The 18,228-nt window shown below is 37.9% G+C and overlaps 1 protein-coding gene across 3 annotated transcripts in view; it reads right to left on the bottom strand.

Moving 5' to 3' along the window:
• Positions 1–18,000, bottom strand: part of PLPP1 (phospholipid phosphatase 1) — an 89,770-nt gene extending 71,770 nt beyond the window's left edge. For 2 of the 3 annotated variants that reach the window (XM_072958675.1, XM_072958673.1), the window contains exon 1: positions 17,514–18,000. Coding sequence is in view for 2 of the 3 variants with exons in the window: in XM_072958673.1 (XP_072814774.1) it covers positions 17,514–17,571 (58 nt within the window). In the remaining variant the exon portion in view is untranslated. The remainder of the gene's footprint in view (positions 1–17,513) is intronic. The other variant, XM_072958674.1, reaches the window with a different exon arrangement.
• Between the last annotated feature and the right edge of the window lie 228 nt (positions 18,001–18,228).

The following is an 18,228-nucleotide window of genomic DNA, read 5'->3' as shown; positions in this document are numbered from 1 at the left end:
CCCAACGTACTACCTGGCACACTAGGAGAGCTTAATTAAATGCTTATTCCCTGATCTTTCTCCTCTGCCTACTGCCTTCACAACCAGTGCTCTCTTAGTCTCCACAGACCTGACAAACATAAATTATCACACTATAGAACTCATGTATTGAAATTATTTACCTCTGGCAAATAAAATGAATCTAAATGCCTCTTTGATCCCTGAACTCACAGGGGCCATCATATACATTGCCGAATGGTCAATAAACTGTTTGAAGAATAGTTCGTCCACCTGATCTGGTCTTATAATTTAAGAAGGAAGAACTGGAATAACAAGAGAAACAGGCAGAAAAGGCCAGAACACACTGAGATGGTCTAGGATGGGCAAACCAAGAAGGCTTTCCAAATTTCTACAAGGATGGTATATGCAGAATTACAGTACAAAACTGCAAATAATCTAAATGTTAAAAAACAAAGGTAAAGTGGATTATGCCAAATACAAACAATGAAATAATCACAATCATTAAAAGTAATTTTGTAGAAGACTAAGTTTAAAAAAATTAAAGAGTACATTCAGTAATATCCCAACTTGTTTTTTTTAAAGCACAGATTTTTTTTAGAAGTGTGAGTTCATAACATAAAAAAAAGCACTGGAAAGATACATAACCAAAATGTTAAAAGGGACCATCTCTGGGTGGTAGTGAGATTAGTAGTTATATTTATTTTCTTTTCTGAGTTTTTCAGAGTTTACCAATTTATTACAGGTGAATTTTAGAAAATTTGGAAATCACAGAATAATTATTTGTAAAGAAAAAAACTAATCTAGATTTTACCAATAATGACAGTCTATAACCAAGACTCAAATGTCCAAAAATGGGGGATAATTTTAAGTACATTATGCTGAATCCATATAATGAAATAGCATGTATTTCCAAAGTAAAAATACTAAAATATATTATAAACTATATACCTTTGGGTAAAGAAATAAGATATGAGAAGTTCCTCTAGTGAAAAAGTTATTTTTAACTTGCAAAATCTATAAACAGAAACATTTTATCAAATACTAACTACAGGTATTTTAGTTATCTTTCTTCAAAGGCTTATCAATAGCCAACAAATTTCAGAAGACAATATAAGATAGTGAATCAAGGGGAAGGTTCCTCTTTGAAGTATAGTTTCCACAGAGCTTTAGTCTTTAGTTTAAAGAAATTATGACCTGTGGGGTTTCATCTGGGTATTACTGATGCTTGTAAATCAAAGCATCCTTTGTCCAGGTGAGAATACCTGGTTAAGTTACTTCTCTCTCTGAACCACTGAGACTTCCAGTCTCAGCAATCCCATCCATAAACTTCCCTCAACCAATGAAGTCCCCCTTATTAGCAGCTAGGCAAGAGATAACTTCTCCCATTCACCAGAAAAGCCTATATTCCAAAGAATAACAAGTATGTTTACTATTATATTGATTCTTGGAAGGCAGCTACGCTCACCACTATACCACCAACGCCTCTATTATATTGATTCTTGAATAAAGCTGGCAAACTCTAATGCCCTTATAGAATTTCTAGAGTAGTCATCATCTAGAAAGGCATATAAACAAATGCTTCTCTATGGATATGTAAGGTGGTGACTGGGAGGTAGAGTTTAAACCCTTTAAGGAGACTGCTTTAGGAACTGAACTTGTAGAAAATAAATCAGACTGATAATTTCACCATTTTGTTACAAAATATGCATAAGAAATAATTCAAGAATCAAAATTACAAATAAAAAATGTAAACAACCAAATAAAGTCCAGACTTGAGATCTCAGCTGCTTTTAAGAGTTCACATGCTCCCACCAGTTAAAAAAAAAAAATTGTGTTGTTTATTTTAAATCTTAAAAGTATTTATATGGATCCATCATGTCTAGTCCAAAATTATGCCAAATGGCAAGGTTCCAGAAACTAAAATAAAGCTATACTAAGGTGTGTCTCAGAAGAAAAACATAAAAAATCTTACTTTGGCAGGAAGTCACCAAAGTGGCATATCTAAATTAGTAAGCTTTGTTTAAAACACACACACATTCTTTTTTGAAGGTACACAAGCCAAAAAGTTTGGTAAAATTCTTTTTTTAATAGTTATGATCATTGCTGTAGCAAATCATATATCCATTTTCCCAAAAATCTATATATGTACCACTCAAGTTATTTTATACAGAAGATAAGCTAAAGAAGGAAGGACTCCCACAAATTATTCCTTTAAGACTAAGGGCAAACACACAATGTTGAAACTATACAATAAATAGCAGCTACCATGAGAAACAAGAAAAAAAGACAGGCAGACATTAGTTTGTTGAGTGCCTACTCAAGTACCAGGTACTTTATTTACATAGATTCTCATTTATATCTAACAATATTGTGAAGTAGATGGTGTTCTCTCCATTATGCCAGTGAAGAAACTGAAGCTCAACAAGACTAAATAACCATCTATGTGACCTGAAGCAAAAATATATAGCAAAGCAGACTTTTGAAATCAAGTCTACCAGGCTCCATATCCCAAACTCCACCATACTTAGTAACAGTTACTTTGAAAAACCAGGGTATGAAATAATCCATTGTTCTCAACGAAGAAGGTTCTGTAAGAAGAGTTCAATTATTCCTGTACCATTGACCTAAAAATGATTCCTCTGTCTGGCAAGATCATTCTTCCCCATCCAGCATATCACAGGAAACCATGACAATTTACTATCCCAGACTATCAACTTCTACATTCTTCCTTCTCAGTTCAACTTTTTAAAAGAAGTATCAGTACCCACAGATTTCTACTTTATTCCTCAACAACCCACTTTTCAGGCCACCCTAATTCAGTAATGGCTTTACATAAGGTTATCAATGACCTTTGTGTTACTAAACCCAACGGACACTTTCCAGCTGTAATTTTACTTAACTTTCAGGAGAATGGAGACACTGTCACCACTCTCTCCTAGAGGCATTCTCTTCACTTGGCTTTCCAGAAACATTCTCCTGGTTTTTAAAGCATTCCCTTGCTCTCAGTCTTGGTGTTTTTCATTTCCACCAACCAATCTGAAATGTTGGTGCTTCTCATGGCTCAGTCCTAAACCTTTCCTTTTCACTTTATAACTTCTTTCTGAGATTTCATCAATTCTCATGACTTAAATTATCATGAATATGCCAATGACTCCCAAAAGTCAAACAGTTCCTCTGAGTTTTAGACCTATTTATCCCAACAAGGACTTGATAGTTCATTTAGCAAATTTCAAAGGCACCTTAAACATAACATGCTCAAAACCAAAATCACTATATCCTCTCCATCCCCCTCCCTACTCAAATTGGGTTCTCTCCCGGTGCTCCCCACCTCAGTTATTGGCAGAAACCAACATCAATCCACTTATACAAGCCAGAACTTCAAGAACTATCTTTGATACTTCTCTCTCTCCAACTCCCCACTTTCAATATATCACCAAAACCTGTCCATTTTACCTCCCAGATACCTCTCAAATCCATTCAACTTTTCTCCCTCTCCACCTCCACCTCTTTATTCTCACTATCATTATCTCATTTGGACCATTTGAACAGCCTCCTAACTGATCTCCCTAAATCCATTCCTGTCTAGCTCTGATCTATTATTCTACTCTGCAGCCAGTCATCATTCTAAAAAGTGACCCCACTCTCCTCATTCAAAACCCTTTTTATAAATTCTCATAGCGCCCATATCTCTCCTTCATAGCCCTTATTGGTTCATTTTTATATTTATTTGTGTGATTATATGCATCTCCACTGCCTAAGACAAAGCCTAGCACACAATATGTGAGGAACTAATATTTGTGGAATAAATTAAGTACCTACTATGTAGCAGACACTGGGCTACAGCCAAGGAGAACAGACATATGAAGACCCAGTTCTTTTCAGATAAAGAAACTGAAACTGTGAACTTGGGGGATTTATCCTAATGGTAGGTGATAAAACTAGTATTAGTATTCAAACTCAGACCTGTGTGTTTCCAGTGTCCATACTCTCTAATTTTTTTCTTTTCTTTTTTTTTTTTTTTTGGTGGGAGGAGGTAATTAGGTTTACTTATTTATTTTTAGAGGAGGTGCAGGGGATTGAACCCAGGACCTCGTGCATGCTAAGCATGTGCTCTACCACTTGAGCTACACCCTCTCCCTCCCCATACTCTCTAACTTTTATGAATCTCATGAATATAAAAGAATTCTGTGAAACTTTTAGACATTAGTAAAAATAAATGGAAACTTATTTCATATCTTGATAAAATACAAAATATTCTAATAAGGTTCTGTTGAAATTGCAAGGTAAAACTCACCTTACATTTAAACCACTTTAAAATAATACAACAGTCCATTTCCCTTTATTTGGAGTAATTATAGTCTGCATATATACAATGCAAGGCCACTTTAAAAAGTACCCATTCACTCAAAAAGTACCCATTTACACTCTTTATTATAATAAGCATTAATATGTATAGCATTAATATGTCTTTATCTCCTTTAACATAAACACCTTCTCCTGAATTATATTCAGAAAATGCACTAAAACATGTCTATAGCTAGCCTCTATGTGAGCTATAATCTGCCACAATTCTACCTAACATATCTGACAGTTCAAAATTTCAAACTCCTCCGCTTTTAACTTAAAAAACATTCAACCAAGTTATGCTGTCTCCCAATTTCAGTATTTTACTCTTAATCATGAAAAGTCTGAGGACATGAAGTAAGGGTAACTAACATAAAATCTTTCCAGCGATTTGGCCTTTTTTCCTAGTTAGTTCTAAATATAAGTTGAATTATAGTAGACCAACCTAAAGGATAAATTCCTTACTTCAGGAAATTTAAATTACTATAAATGTGACCCTTAGATTAATCAACTGAAATCAGAATCCCCACTACAATCTCTTTACTGGACAGCAATCTCAGGCCTTGTGTAGCCTGTCTTCATGATTAATCCTCTCAAAGAAGCTTCATCCTCTCCTGAATTCTTCTTGGAAGGTAAAAACAGACTATAGCAATATTTACTTCTATAACTTTTAAAATTTTCCTTTTCCTCATTCCCCTCTTTGCCTCTCTTTTTTATCAGAAGAAATTAATTTAAACAAAGCTTACATTAGGGCCTTTGTGCTACAGAAGCTCATGAGTTTAAAATTTCAGTCACAACTACTAAGTAGCTCAATGCTTTTAAATGTAAGCTTTAAATTATTAAATTATTAGCAAGCAAAAACTATGTGTCTTAAGTAGGACTCAGTTTTGTTAAGATTTTCTTACAACTTTGGTCATGATATTTTAATTCTGGTGTATATATTTCCAATTGATGGTGGGTTTCCAGGGCTATAGGGTAGATGAAATTTCTTAACTGTTCAATGATAGCTATATCCCAATGCCCTACATAATAATAAATCACTCTGCCAGCTATAGCTACACAGTTAACATTAAGATCTCACCATTCCAAACATTACTGGCTAATTAACTGCCAGACAAGTACTGAGGAAAACAGAAACATAATCTTAGATAATGTAATTACTTTATTTCAAAAAAAAAACTCTCATATTTATTTTTCTGCAAGTCACCAGAACAGAAAATAGCACAGGTAGATTACAACTTTAGAAGATTCCCCTGGCATTTCAGATCTTTGGCAAAAGAATGACAGTCTTCACTGAAGACAAACTGCTGTTGATACGGATGACAATCTCCTGATATTAAGCAGACTAGGTTAGAATCGTAGTTTATTTTCCTTTTTTTTAAAATTGAACTATAGTCAGTTTACAATGTTGTGTCAATTTCTGGTGTACAGCACAATTTTTCAGTCATACATGAATATACATATATTTCTTTTCATATTCTTTTTCACTGTGAGCTACTATAAGATCTTGTATATATTTCCCTGTGCTATACAGTATACACTTGTTTATCTATTCTATATATACCTGTCAGTATCTACAAATCTCGAACTCCCAGTCTGTCCCTTCCGACCCCTCTTCCTCCTGGCAACCACAAGGGTGTTGTTGTTTTAATTACATGGTAGGTGACCATTAATCTTTATTTTTTTAAAACTAAAAATCTCCCTGCACTGAAATTTCAGTGAGTCTGACCAAACTGTATTTTGCTTTGGTTTCTCAAGGTAGCATGTGTCACCATTTCTCACAGTATGAGTGACACAGGAATAACCAACTAGTTGCAAGATTTCATGAGACACTTGGTCACTGTAAAGTCACGTATCTATGGGTAGCAAAAGAAGAGACTCAAGAAGGGGGACTACATTACTTTGTATCAGGGTCTATTTTTCCTGAATACTTCCTGAATACTACTTCCTGAATACTTCAATTAGTCTTCAGCTGTTTCCTATTTTCTGCTGATAGCAACACTCACAGCTTCCATGGCCAGGCTAGATTTATAACTGATCTCCTACAGGTCTGCTGCAGTTGCGCAAAATAGCCCCTATATACCATGGGCTCTTTGTCTTCTTACCCTGAGTCCACTGATATCAACTGCTGCAATATATTCTGCAGTAATTGACTCTCCTTAATAATCAAGGTTTGCTTACCACTATGATCCCAAGAGACAGGCAAGGAAGACATTATTCTCATTAATCTATATATGAGTAAATGAAGCAGCCTATGTGATGATGTTCATGTGATCAGAGAGAGTAGCAGAAGCAAAACTAGAGTTTGATGCTGGAGAGGGTATGGAGAAAAGGGAACCCTCCTACACTGTTGGTGGGAATGTAATTTGGTGCAGCCACTATGGAGAACAATATGGATGTTCCTCAACAAACTGAAAACAGAGTTACCACATGATCCAGCAATCCCACTTCTGGGCATATATCTGGATAAAACTATAACTCAAAAAGATACATGCACCCCAATGTTCATAGCAGTACTATTTACAACAGCCAAGACTTGGAAGCAAGCTAAATGTCCATTGACAGATAACTGGATAAAGAAGTTGTGGGGTATATATACATAATGGAATACTACTCAGCCATAAAAAAGAATGAAATAATGTCATTTGCAGCAACATGGATGGACCATGAGATTACCATACTAAGTGAAGCAAGCCAGAAAAAGAGAAGACAAATACCATCACTTATACATGGAATCTAAAAAAATGACACAAATGAATTTATTTATAAAACAGAAACAAACTCACAGACACAGAAAACAAACTTATGGTTACCAGGAGGGGGAGAGGGGAGGGAAGAAGGATAAATTAGGAGTTTGGGATTTGCAGATACAAACTACCATATATAAAATAAACAACAAGCTCCTACTGTATAGCACAGGGCACTATATTCAATATCTTATAATAACCCATAATAACCTATAGAGTATGAAAAAAAGAAAATATATATGTATAACTGAATCACTACACTGTACACCAGAAACTAACTCAACATTGTGAATCAGTAGTACTTCAACTCAAAAAAAAAGACTAGAATTTGACTTTCAAGCCAACTGTTTTCACTACTAGATCATACTTTGAACCCTTTAAATAAAGTTAAACAAAATTGTTACTCACTGAAAAATCATCCACTATGTCAAATCCTAGGCAAGGGGGAAAGTCTATGCAAAAACTTATCTTCATAAAAGGTAATTTACTTATTTGCTATAGCAGTTAAACAATATTCAATGGCAGAACTTGGAATCTCACTCATATTGTGGTACATAAATTTAGTATTAATACAGCTATCCAACACTGACTATGAAGTTGAGTATTGCCCATAACCTGCCTAACAAGTTTTGATAATATCACAAATGGGCCACTGGGTCAGACAGAGGCAATATCTGGGAAGGAGTATATTCAAAATTCCTTTCTCTTATCCACGCTATTGGAAAAAAAGTAAAATACAGTAAATGTCACTTGCTTCTGCTACACTGCATAACGATGCTATGTATATTTTCCAAATCAAATTGAGATGTCATTTGAAAAAGTGTGTTTTTTCAAATGTTTTTTTAAGAAAAATATTATAAAGTATAAAAATATTATAAAAGTATTAATGTTAATTATATTTATTTATACATTTAACAAACTGCCTCTATGAATAAAACTATCATCTAACATTAGGACTATCTCAGAACACTGCAGATGGGTGTGATCACTATTTACATTTATTTCTTAAACTCTATGTAAAGAAAAAAGAACAAATTCTTATTGATCAAGAGAAGGTATGACGCAAACTGGTTATATTTAGCTCCTTCAACCTGTACTGCATTAGCTTTTGACTAGTTTATATTCAGGAAATAAAATCTTCATGTTTTAGAATTTGATTACTAACAGAAGTTATGACTATCCGTGCCATTCTCACCTCACACACATCTTTGTTTATTCCTATTTCTAGTTTGCTCTTCTCTCTCCAACCACAAACATTCATTTCGGTACCATACCTATGAGCTGTGGAAATACTGCTCACCTAGAAGTAAAATGAGAATACCTGAGAAAGGTATCTGATTCTAGAAAGAAACAGGGTTAGAGGCAATCGAAACAACTGCCATGGTGATTAAGGCACTAAAAACTGAAATATGAACCAGTTTCCAGTTTAGATGCTGTTTAAACTGAAGCTAGAACTACACTAATGTTCCAAAAGAAAAGTCACCAACACGTGATGTCAAATTTAAATAACAGATGGGTCAGTGTACCAAAGTGGTTTATTAACTTAATAGTGATAATGACAACAGCACAGGCCAGGACTATGCTAAACACATCATATACATTGTCTCATACATTATCTCATCTAATTTCACAGCCCTATGAGGAAGGCACTATCATCATCATCTTTTCCCTCATTAGATGACAAAACTCATAGAGAGTTGAAACAATCTGCCCAAAATGTCATACAGTTTGTAATAGATGGAGCTAGAATTCAAACCCCGGAAGAGTGGCTGACTCAAATACATTTCCTATTCACTAATGTAACAAATATATGAATGCCTACCATGTGCCACCCACTTTCTAAGCACCCATATTAGTGTTTCTACCCAGTAATATAGATGGATTCTGAACTATCTACAGGAATTATTTCCAGAACTTAGCACTAGCCAAAAGTAATGTTCCTAAAGGTTTACAGTATCTCTGCTGGAAAGTAAAAGCAAAGATCTCAGGAGAAATTGTTTTGAAACATAGACAGACTTAATTAAAATACCTACTCCTCTCCCCTTACAGGGTTCTGTGTACCTCTCGGGGATGGAGACCCTATCACACTCACTCTTAGTAACCTAAGTGCTACAACCTATCAGGCACTCAGCTTACTATACAATATTGTCATTGTTATAGGTCTGTCTTCCACAGTAAGCAAGAAGCTATTTGAGACCCATAGGTTTATTTTTTCACCCATTTTTTTAACCCCAGTGCTAGGGCATACAACAAGACTAATACCTCAGAGTTCTGTGATGATTACATGAGTTTACATAAAACATTTACCAAAGGTTCACTTATGCATTCAATAAAGAATGGTTTTCTTCTCTTCTCATTTACCTCTCAAGCACCTAAGCAGCCAACCCATCTCTTCCTGCTGACGTAAATGAACCGAAAGGCAAGCCAGAACCCGGCTTAACAAGCTGCCAATTAACTCAAGAGTTCATCCGCTACACATTTCCTATATGTCATTTTCCTGGGCACCCCACCCTGAAAAAAGACCCAGGAAACATTTCCAAGTAGTGACAACTGAGAACTAAACCACGAGGTTCTAACTATATCTGCTGGAATGAATTACCAAAGGTGACTCTGAACTCTATACACATGACTCACATGAAATGCAGTGAAGGACAAAGGTCTTCCTTTCCTGTGTAGAAATGCCTAAAACAGTGCTATTTGAAGAAAAAAGTTTGTAGGTATGTTACTGAATACGGCAAATCAGTTACATCTTCCAGTGTGATATAACCTCCTAGCAAACTCTTAGTAGTTATTAGGAGCTTGACTTAACGAAAAATTTAAGTGCTTCCTGTGGACAGAAGACATAAGCTCAAAATATGGTAAGGAGAAATTGAGTCAAGCTACATCATATAGAATAAAGATAGTTACAAAACATCTGGACCACCTAAAATAATCTCTGCTTTACATCTATTAACCCCCTGAATTCCTCATTCCTCACCCTCTTCATTTCCCAAATCTGGACCAGTCAATCTGTATCTAAAAGTTATAATCCTTAAAAAATGCATTTCCCAATTCCTAACCATTAACACTTCTTAGCTGGGTTCTGCTGGGAGTTTCCCAACTACTCCAGGCCTCAGTTCCGTCATCAGCAGACTAGAGATGACTAAGCTATTCTCCCTGAGCAGGTTGCTGAGAGATCCCACAGTTGCACAGGACCTAGTAAGCACAAAAAAAGTGTCAGTTGTTATTATTATCTACTCTGACATTTAGAAATAAGTTACAAAATTCACTATTAAGAATACCAAGTATACACAGGGAAATATATACAAGATCTTGTGGTAGCTCACAGCAAAAAAAAAAAAAGTGACAATGAATATATGTATGTTCCTGTATAACTGAAAAATTGTGCTCTACACTGGAATTTGACATAACATTGTAAAATGACTATAACTCAATAAAAAAAGTTAAAAAAAAAAAAGAATAACAAGTATACATACTACATTCCAGCCATACTGGCCTCTTTTCTGTTACAAGATGCCCTTTACCCCTTTGGCCCTCCACACCTGCTCTTCCCTATGCCTGGAATCATCTATTTCCAGCTCCTCCATGATCAACTTACTTTCCTCCTTAAATCTCAATTTAAATTTCTCAGAGAAGCCTTTCTTGAGATTGCTACCTCCTAACATCTCACTGTTTTCTCACCTTGTTTTCACTTTCTCATAGTATTCACAAATATCTGTAATTGTCTTATATGTAAGTATAGCATACCTATCTTTTTCACAGTGATATTTATAGCTCTTAGCATTGTAATAAGCACATAATCATCACTCAATAAATAAATGAAAGATACTGCAAAGTTAAATATTTTAAAAACTTAACACATTGTCTCAAACACAACATAAAAAATAATATCAGGTTAATATATCTCAAAATAAACACCTAAAAAAACAAGGATAAGAGGGAGAGGGGTATGGAGAGGTATTATACAACTGTTTTTTCTTTGCTGCCTGCTTAACTGCAGAGAGGAATTCAAATAATAGAATTTACACAAATGAGGATGTACAATTAAGGTCACTCAAAAATTTTAGGAATATTAAGCCTATTTTTTTTACATGGTCACTCAAAAATTTCAAAGGCCTGGGTAATAAAAACAGTGAAGGTGACCAGAATGCGTCTAACTTCATTTTCTTGATTATGTTGAAATTCAGGACTTAACCACTGTATAAAGTAAGTTTTTCCATTTGTTTAATTACACTGTACCACAGTATACAGATCAATTTCCACCATAGCTGGGATTGCCACTACCTGGAGATCATATATGTATTTTTTCACAAATGACTGATAAAAACACTACTATTTCAAGATGTTCTGACTTGAGTGCAGCTTCAAAAACATTCCGTGAGTACTCATGGGAAATGTTTTAAAGTTTGTGTCTTTGCCCCTAACACAAAACTAAGTTGATATTTTTACTAAGATAATTGTTATGTTATAGTTGGTAGGATTACAGAAGATTAATTTTATTTGACAAACATATTGTGCACCTTAAGTGCAAGGCACCACTCTAAACCTTTACATACTGATTCATTTAAGCCTCACAACAACCAAATGAGGTAGATACTTTTATCATTACACAAATGAGGCAACAGAGTCACAAAGAGGAAACTTGCCCAAAGTCACACAGCTAGTAAATGGAGAAGCTGGAATGTGAACCTAGACAGTCTGGATCCAGAGTCCATCACTAGATTATGCTGTTTCTCTAATGTTTTAAAGAAAAACCTACAGTTTACAAAGTCATTCCAATGTTAGACTAATTTCAGTTAAGTAAAAAATAGCTCTGTCTGAGCCATCTGGGCTTTAAACCTAGACAAGCAGGAAGGCTGAAGAAAAGGAGAACAGGAGGAATTAGGGAGGAGAAATAGTGAAAATGAAAAATAAGGTAAGTAGGAAAAGGAGGACAAAAGGAAAGAAGAAAGTTACTTGTAACCACTGTTCATAGTATCTGAATGAATGCTTTTTTTTTGAAAGAATGTAAGAAATAAGACAGTATCTATATAATCCCTAACTAGTTTATTACACAGAATATATATATTTCCATCCCAAATGCTGAATTAAGCCACTTAAATTAGGAGGAAGCAGACAATTAACATTCCAAATTCCTTGCCATAAAACTGAAGCTACATATTAACTGATTCAATCAAAATGTGGGGGTTCAGTGACTTTCTACCAACTTCTTTTTTAGTAGGGTAAACAGTAACAATTTAAACTTCGATTTCTTATCCAAAAGAATCAAAATAACTTCCCAAGCTGAGTAACACATAGGAAACTTTGGTAGAGCTCAGCCAAAAATGACTAAACAAGAAAGAAATTAATAAAGATTTATAACATGTCCATGAGTTTCCAAAAGGATGCAATTCAAAGAGAATATAAAGGAAAAATTTACTTTTCTTAAAAGCTATGGAAGGGAATGTTCTCTGAATATTTCCATACTCTATTCCAAACAAGGTAAATTAAGCTGAAAGTCATCTGCATAAAAACCAACTAGAGCCAAATAGTAGCAATTTCCTCCAGGCCACTGCTTTTGTTCCAAACTGGCCATTTAAAGAAAAGGCCTTGCAACAGACCAGTCTGACCAAGATATGCCAGTCTGACAAATCTGTGTTCATTTTTTGCGATTCCTTCCCTCTCTCTGGGAGAAAAGAGAAAAATTACATAAAGCAGAGAAACAAACCAGGTGAACTTTGTTCAGAAGCAAGTTTGCTTAATAGACGTTAACAGAAGCTGAAATGGCAAGTGATCAGGATAAGCACTATGTCCTATTTATGTATTTACTTACTTATTTACCTATTTTTCTCTTTGAAATCTAACAGAATGCCCAGCACCTACCAGATATTAAACAAACACATGCCCAAATGAGTGAATGAACAATTAAATGTTAGAAGAAAAAAGAAGGCTGGAGCCTGTTTAGCAAGTGAGACTCACTAAATATTCGATTTTTCCTTGAGAAAGCGGTCCAGATTGAGGGTCAGGAAAGGGAGCACTCCCTAGGGGTAATACTTAAGGGGCAGAATGATGTCAGCATTATGGTGATGACATACGGCATCAGTATTTGAGATAATTACTGGGAAAGAATAAGTAAGTGGGATTCCACAACCATCTAGTATTGACTGCCAATATTTTTTGCTGCCAGATTTTACTCTAAATCTACTGACTTTGATTTGACATAATGGTGATACCACATTTGGAGCATGCTGAGGAAACCATGATCCCCCTCCCTTCCAAGAAAGTCAACGTTAGGGCCCATGAGCTCCTGTTACCACCTGCTATTATGGGCAGCTGTAATTGGTGTAAAGTGCAGAAAGGGAAGCTACCTCAGATCTGTTTTGGATAGAACGTGAGCATTACCAATAGAGCCCAGGCAAAAAACAGCACATTCAAATAAGATATTCAAGAGAATTTAATGAAGGAACAATCTTCAAAAGTATAGGTAGGGTTTAGGTAAGCAGCAAGGGATGGTGGAATACTCCCAGGCCAGAAATATCAGGAAGCCATTATCATCTCTAGGTGTAAAGGCATAAGTCCAGGGTTACCAGAACCCAGAAAGATCTGTAACTGTAGCTGCCTGGCAGAGAGGGCCACTGAACAGAAGCTATGACCTACTCACAAAGCACAGAACAGCTCTCGCAACACAAATCCAGCAGGAGGCCTGGAAGAGCCAGCTTCCTCCTGCTGTTGTCCCATTGGTCAAAGCCAACCAGAAACAAAAGAGAAGAGCCCAGCTGATGCAGCCCATAGAAGAGCCTCCCAGAGCATAAAGCAGGATGGAAAAAGGATATGGAAGGGCAAAAGGAGAATATGCAGTACAGAGAGGTATTCCAAATGACTGCCACCTAGCAAAACACAAGCACATAAAAAGGCTTTGCCTGTTCCACCTTAATCTTCTAGGCATCACGGTATATACCTCCAAAAAAAGTTATAAACAGAAGTACTTACTTGGGTTCCCATGGCCCTATTTCAAGTTGGGGAAGGAAAAAAAAAAAAGATTCTAAGAGTATCCCAGGTAACTTTTCTCATTTCTGTATCTCTAAGGGGAAACACATAACCCATTTATCTATAATGGATCAGATCTAAGACAACTCCCTTCTCTGCAATATTCCATACCTTCATTATTACACTTACAATGTTGTATTGTAACCTTTTGTTTATCTGTTCTCCCTTATCAGACCCTAAGCTTCTTCTGGGCAGGGATTGTCTTACTCATCTTTTTATCCCTAGCACCTAACATGGACTTAGCACAGAGTTAACCTTCAATGTGCACTGAATCCATTAGTGGACACAATGTTCATTCACTGGCAGCCTGATGCCAGAGTAGATAAAATCTAAAATGACCATCAGCAATTAGACACTAATAAGTTTTATTCAGGCCATAGTTTACCACACTGACCAAAAACACAGTTCCTTTCATATCAGTCCACCATCATTCTCTGTAGAGCAGCTTTCTTGTGTGCTCAGATGATATTTATGGCCTTTTCTACAATCACAGAACTCATCATCAAAAGAGGTAGAGAAAGATAGCAAGACTATGGTCCATCTTAGAAAGGAATCAAATAAACATCACTGTTCAAAACTCTCACTCTTTTTTCCAAGAATTGACCAGATTCACAGAAGGAACTAATAATCTGGTTATATTACATAGAGGAATTCAAGTTTCACAGTGATGATGATATTGACTTAGGGGTAGAAATGCTGGTGTGAGCACACATACACAGATACACAAACACACACAAAGGCATGTTTATCGGTACAACAGACATCACCCTCTGTGAAATTATAAAGTAGCCATATAACACAATCACATAACATCGTCATATTAAATGGATTCACTGTATAATGTTGGAGTGATCATTAACAGAACCTGAAATATAGTCACATTATAATTATGAATCACTTTTACATAACCCTATACTTATAAAGTGCTTAATCATCTTTTTGTTGGTATAGTCTACTCTTACCTGTAGTTCGCCACAGAAAAAGAAAAAAGTTAATGTCAAGTAAGTAGATAACCCTCTTTGAGCGATTTTAGGCTGCCAATCTCCTGCTGTCAGTAAGATGAATAAAAATCAAATTTACAATGATCCTTAGACTCCACTAAAGGTAAGTTTGCTATAAAAATATATTATCACCCAAAACTCAGCATGAAAAGTTTTGTATTTCTAGCACCACTGTTCTCCATTGCTGTTTGTATTTTGGAAATCCAATGTTGTTAAATCTAATGTCATTTTATATATCAATTTAAAATAAGTCAGTACTTCATTTTCTTTTGAGGAAAAGGGAATTCTGGACTTATCTTGACAATTCACTGAATTACTTTAAAACTCTAGCAATACAAAAACAGATAAAATGTGTTTCAAATAGATCACTTATCTTTTCCTAAAACATACTTAATGTGTAAGTCCCCAAAACAAGATTTTTCCAAAACCATCAAAGATATTTAAAATTGTAAACACAATTTCATCTTTTTTCAGAGCCATCATAAATCCTGCAACCATCAGGTCAACGTAGCAATATTACTCTTACCTCTATAGGGCAATTATGTGATGTTTGCATCATATTGAAAATATAGACTATAAGAACCAACAATTTATAAAGCTGCACTGCATATAGGCTCCCCCATTATACATAAATTAAAACAAAACAAAACATAGATCCACCCTATGACTTTGTGTTCAATACTATTTTCAGCTACCTCAGAGCAGTATTATGTTTTATCTGTCCTAGTACAGTGCTTGTCCCAAAGAGAAAACATGATGTTTGTTTTATACATTAGTAACTCCACAAGGTAGGAAAAGAAGTTTGTATACAATCCTGACAGTACACAATATGTGGCAATGACAGGTAATATATATTAGAATTATCAAAATTACTTCTGACTGAATTTTCCTCTCCCTTCACTAAAATATAAAGTTTAATAAAGCTCCACTAACACTAAGTACAAGTTAAAATACATTTTAAAATATATCTTTACCAAAGGCATGCTTTTCATTGCAAATAAATAAATTTGAATATATTTTAGTGTAATATTATTAGTATGTCCAGGTATCTTAAAGGATTATTTGTGTTTCTATAAAAATAATGTTCCAAAATTGTGTTTCCCTTTCCTAAACTGAATTCCTAAAATTCACTGTGGAGCTATACAGGAAGTGTCTTGGTAAACAATAGAGATGCTCCATAAATTGAAAAAAGAAGAGAGATTTTTCTGATCAAAAAAACAAAGAAAAGAATTTATAAAACTCCAGCAAGACTGCAAGCACCTAAATGGTCAGGTTTGAGGTAGGAAAGTGGAATACTGGATTAAAACCGGGGGAAATCTATCATTGAAAAGCCATTATGCAGATCTGCATCTAGGATGCTGAAGTCACAGCTCTCCAACCCTGAGAACTTGCCAATACCATTACTTAAATACTTAAACATGAGTAGGACTATCCAAACCTCAAACAGGTCTTCTTGCCGTTCTTTCCGTAACATATAAGTAGTTCAAAGATACTGCCTTACACAACACATATAGAAAGGGTGAAAGTCTCTCCTTCCAATGCCCATCCCTTATCCAGATGACTTCAATTCTTTCTCGCCAAAAGAAAGGAGCAACTGGCAACCAGAAACCCCACTGCTGAACTCTTCCATTGGAAAGACAACACCAAATTTGCTGCAGCCAGAGAAATGTCTAGTGCTCTTTGTGGGCTCTCACAGGAGATGGAAAGCTACACCATGGCAAGGTCTGCGGAGAGAAGGAAACAGTAGGTCTGGGGCACACCATCCCTCCCCCACCTCAAAAAAAGCAACCTTCTTGAGTCCTACAGGCAGAAACCTGGCATCCTCACACCCACTTACAGCCTGACAATTTACAACCTGGTAACACCTTCTAATTAGGCACATTCTAGCCTTTTATAGACAAAAAATTAAACTGCTTCCCACAAGTAAGATAAACCAGGCACTGGCGCCTGTTACTGAGAACCCCGAGTGCATCAAACCTCCGGTTTCACTACTGAACCTGATGAGCCAGTGACCAGGCTTCGCTGCAGCAGAGAGGGGAGGAGCCCACCCTCTGGGCTGGGAGTGAAACGGGAAACAGAGGACAGCACAGCAAGGGATGGAGCGCAGAGGCGTGAACAGGGTCCAAGCAGAGTGGGCTCAGCGGACCGGCGGGCGACAGGCATGAAGTGGCGGCCACACGGGAGCCGGGGTGCAGGCTGCCAAGCGGGGTCCCCGGGCTGCGGAAGCCGCCCCCAGCATCTCGCCCCGCAAGCCTGGCGCGTCAGGCACACACCCCCCACGCCCGACCGCGGCCCTCTCCGAGTCCCTCCCAGCGGACACACGCCCGCACCCACCGGTGCACCCGACCCCGGGGCTCGCGCGCACACGCCCCTCGGGCCGGTGGCGCGTACGTACCCAGCAACACGCAGAGCAAATCGAGGGCCACGTACGGCAGCCGCGTCTTGTCAAACATGGTCTCGGCGCCGGCGGCAGACTAGGCACCCGACTCACAAGACCCGGTCAGGGACTGGCGACGGCTCCTCCCAGCCCGGGTAGAGCAGCCGAGGGCTGACGGGGGCCCAGCGGCGCTCTGACGAGCAGCAATGGCGCCCGCGACCCCTCCCCTCGCAGCTCCCGCAACCACTCAGTCCGGGCCGAGACGCTCGTCTGCCAGCCGCAGCTGCTCCGTCGCCTCAGGCCCTCCTCGGTCGGCCCTGGCCCGCCCCGGCCGGCTGTTCGCTGTCCAGATCCAGGCGCCCTCTCCAACAGGCGGGGCGTCTGGACTCGTGCTTTAAGGATGGGGACCGGTAGGGAGGAGGAACACGGGCTCGGCCCCTCCCGCGGACAGCGCGGGACCGGCCAGCGCGCGGCCTCGCAGGCTGAGAGAGCGCGGCAGAGGCGGGGCGGCCAGTGAGGGGCGACGGGGCGGGGCCGGGGAAACCCCAGGCCCGGGCACTCCAGCCAATCGGCGCCTACAGCCCCGCCCCGCCCCGCCCCGCCCCGCTCGACCTGCAGAGTCAGCCCCTGAAGTGGGACGCCCGTCGGACGGGCGGAGCGTGGGGGCACCTCCGGTGCGGTGCCAGGGGCATTTCCCCGACCCGCGTTCTGCTGGCGAACGCTGAACCCAGCC

Source organism: Vicugna pacos, chromosome 3 (assembly GCF_048564905.1).
Source record: "Vicugna pacos chromosome 3, VicPac4, whole genome shotgun sequence".
NCBI classification, from domain to species: Eukaryota; Metazoa; Chordata; class Mammalia; order Artiodactyla; family Camelidae; genus Vicugna; species Vicugna pacos.
Note: the sequence above shows the minus strand (reverse complement) of the source record. Positions and strands in the feature narration are given on the sequence as shown.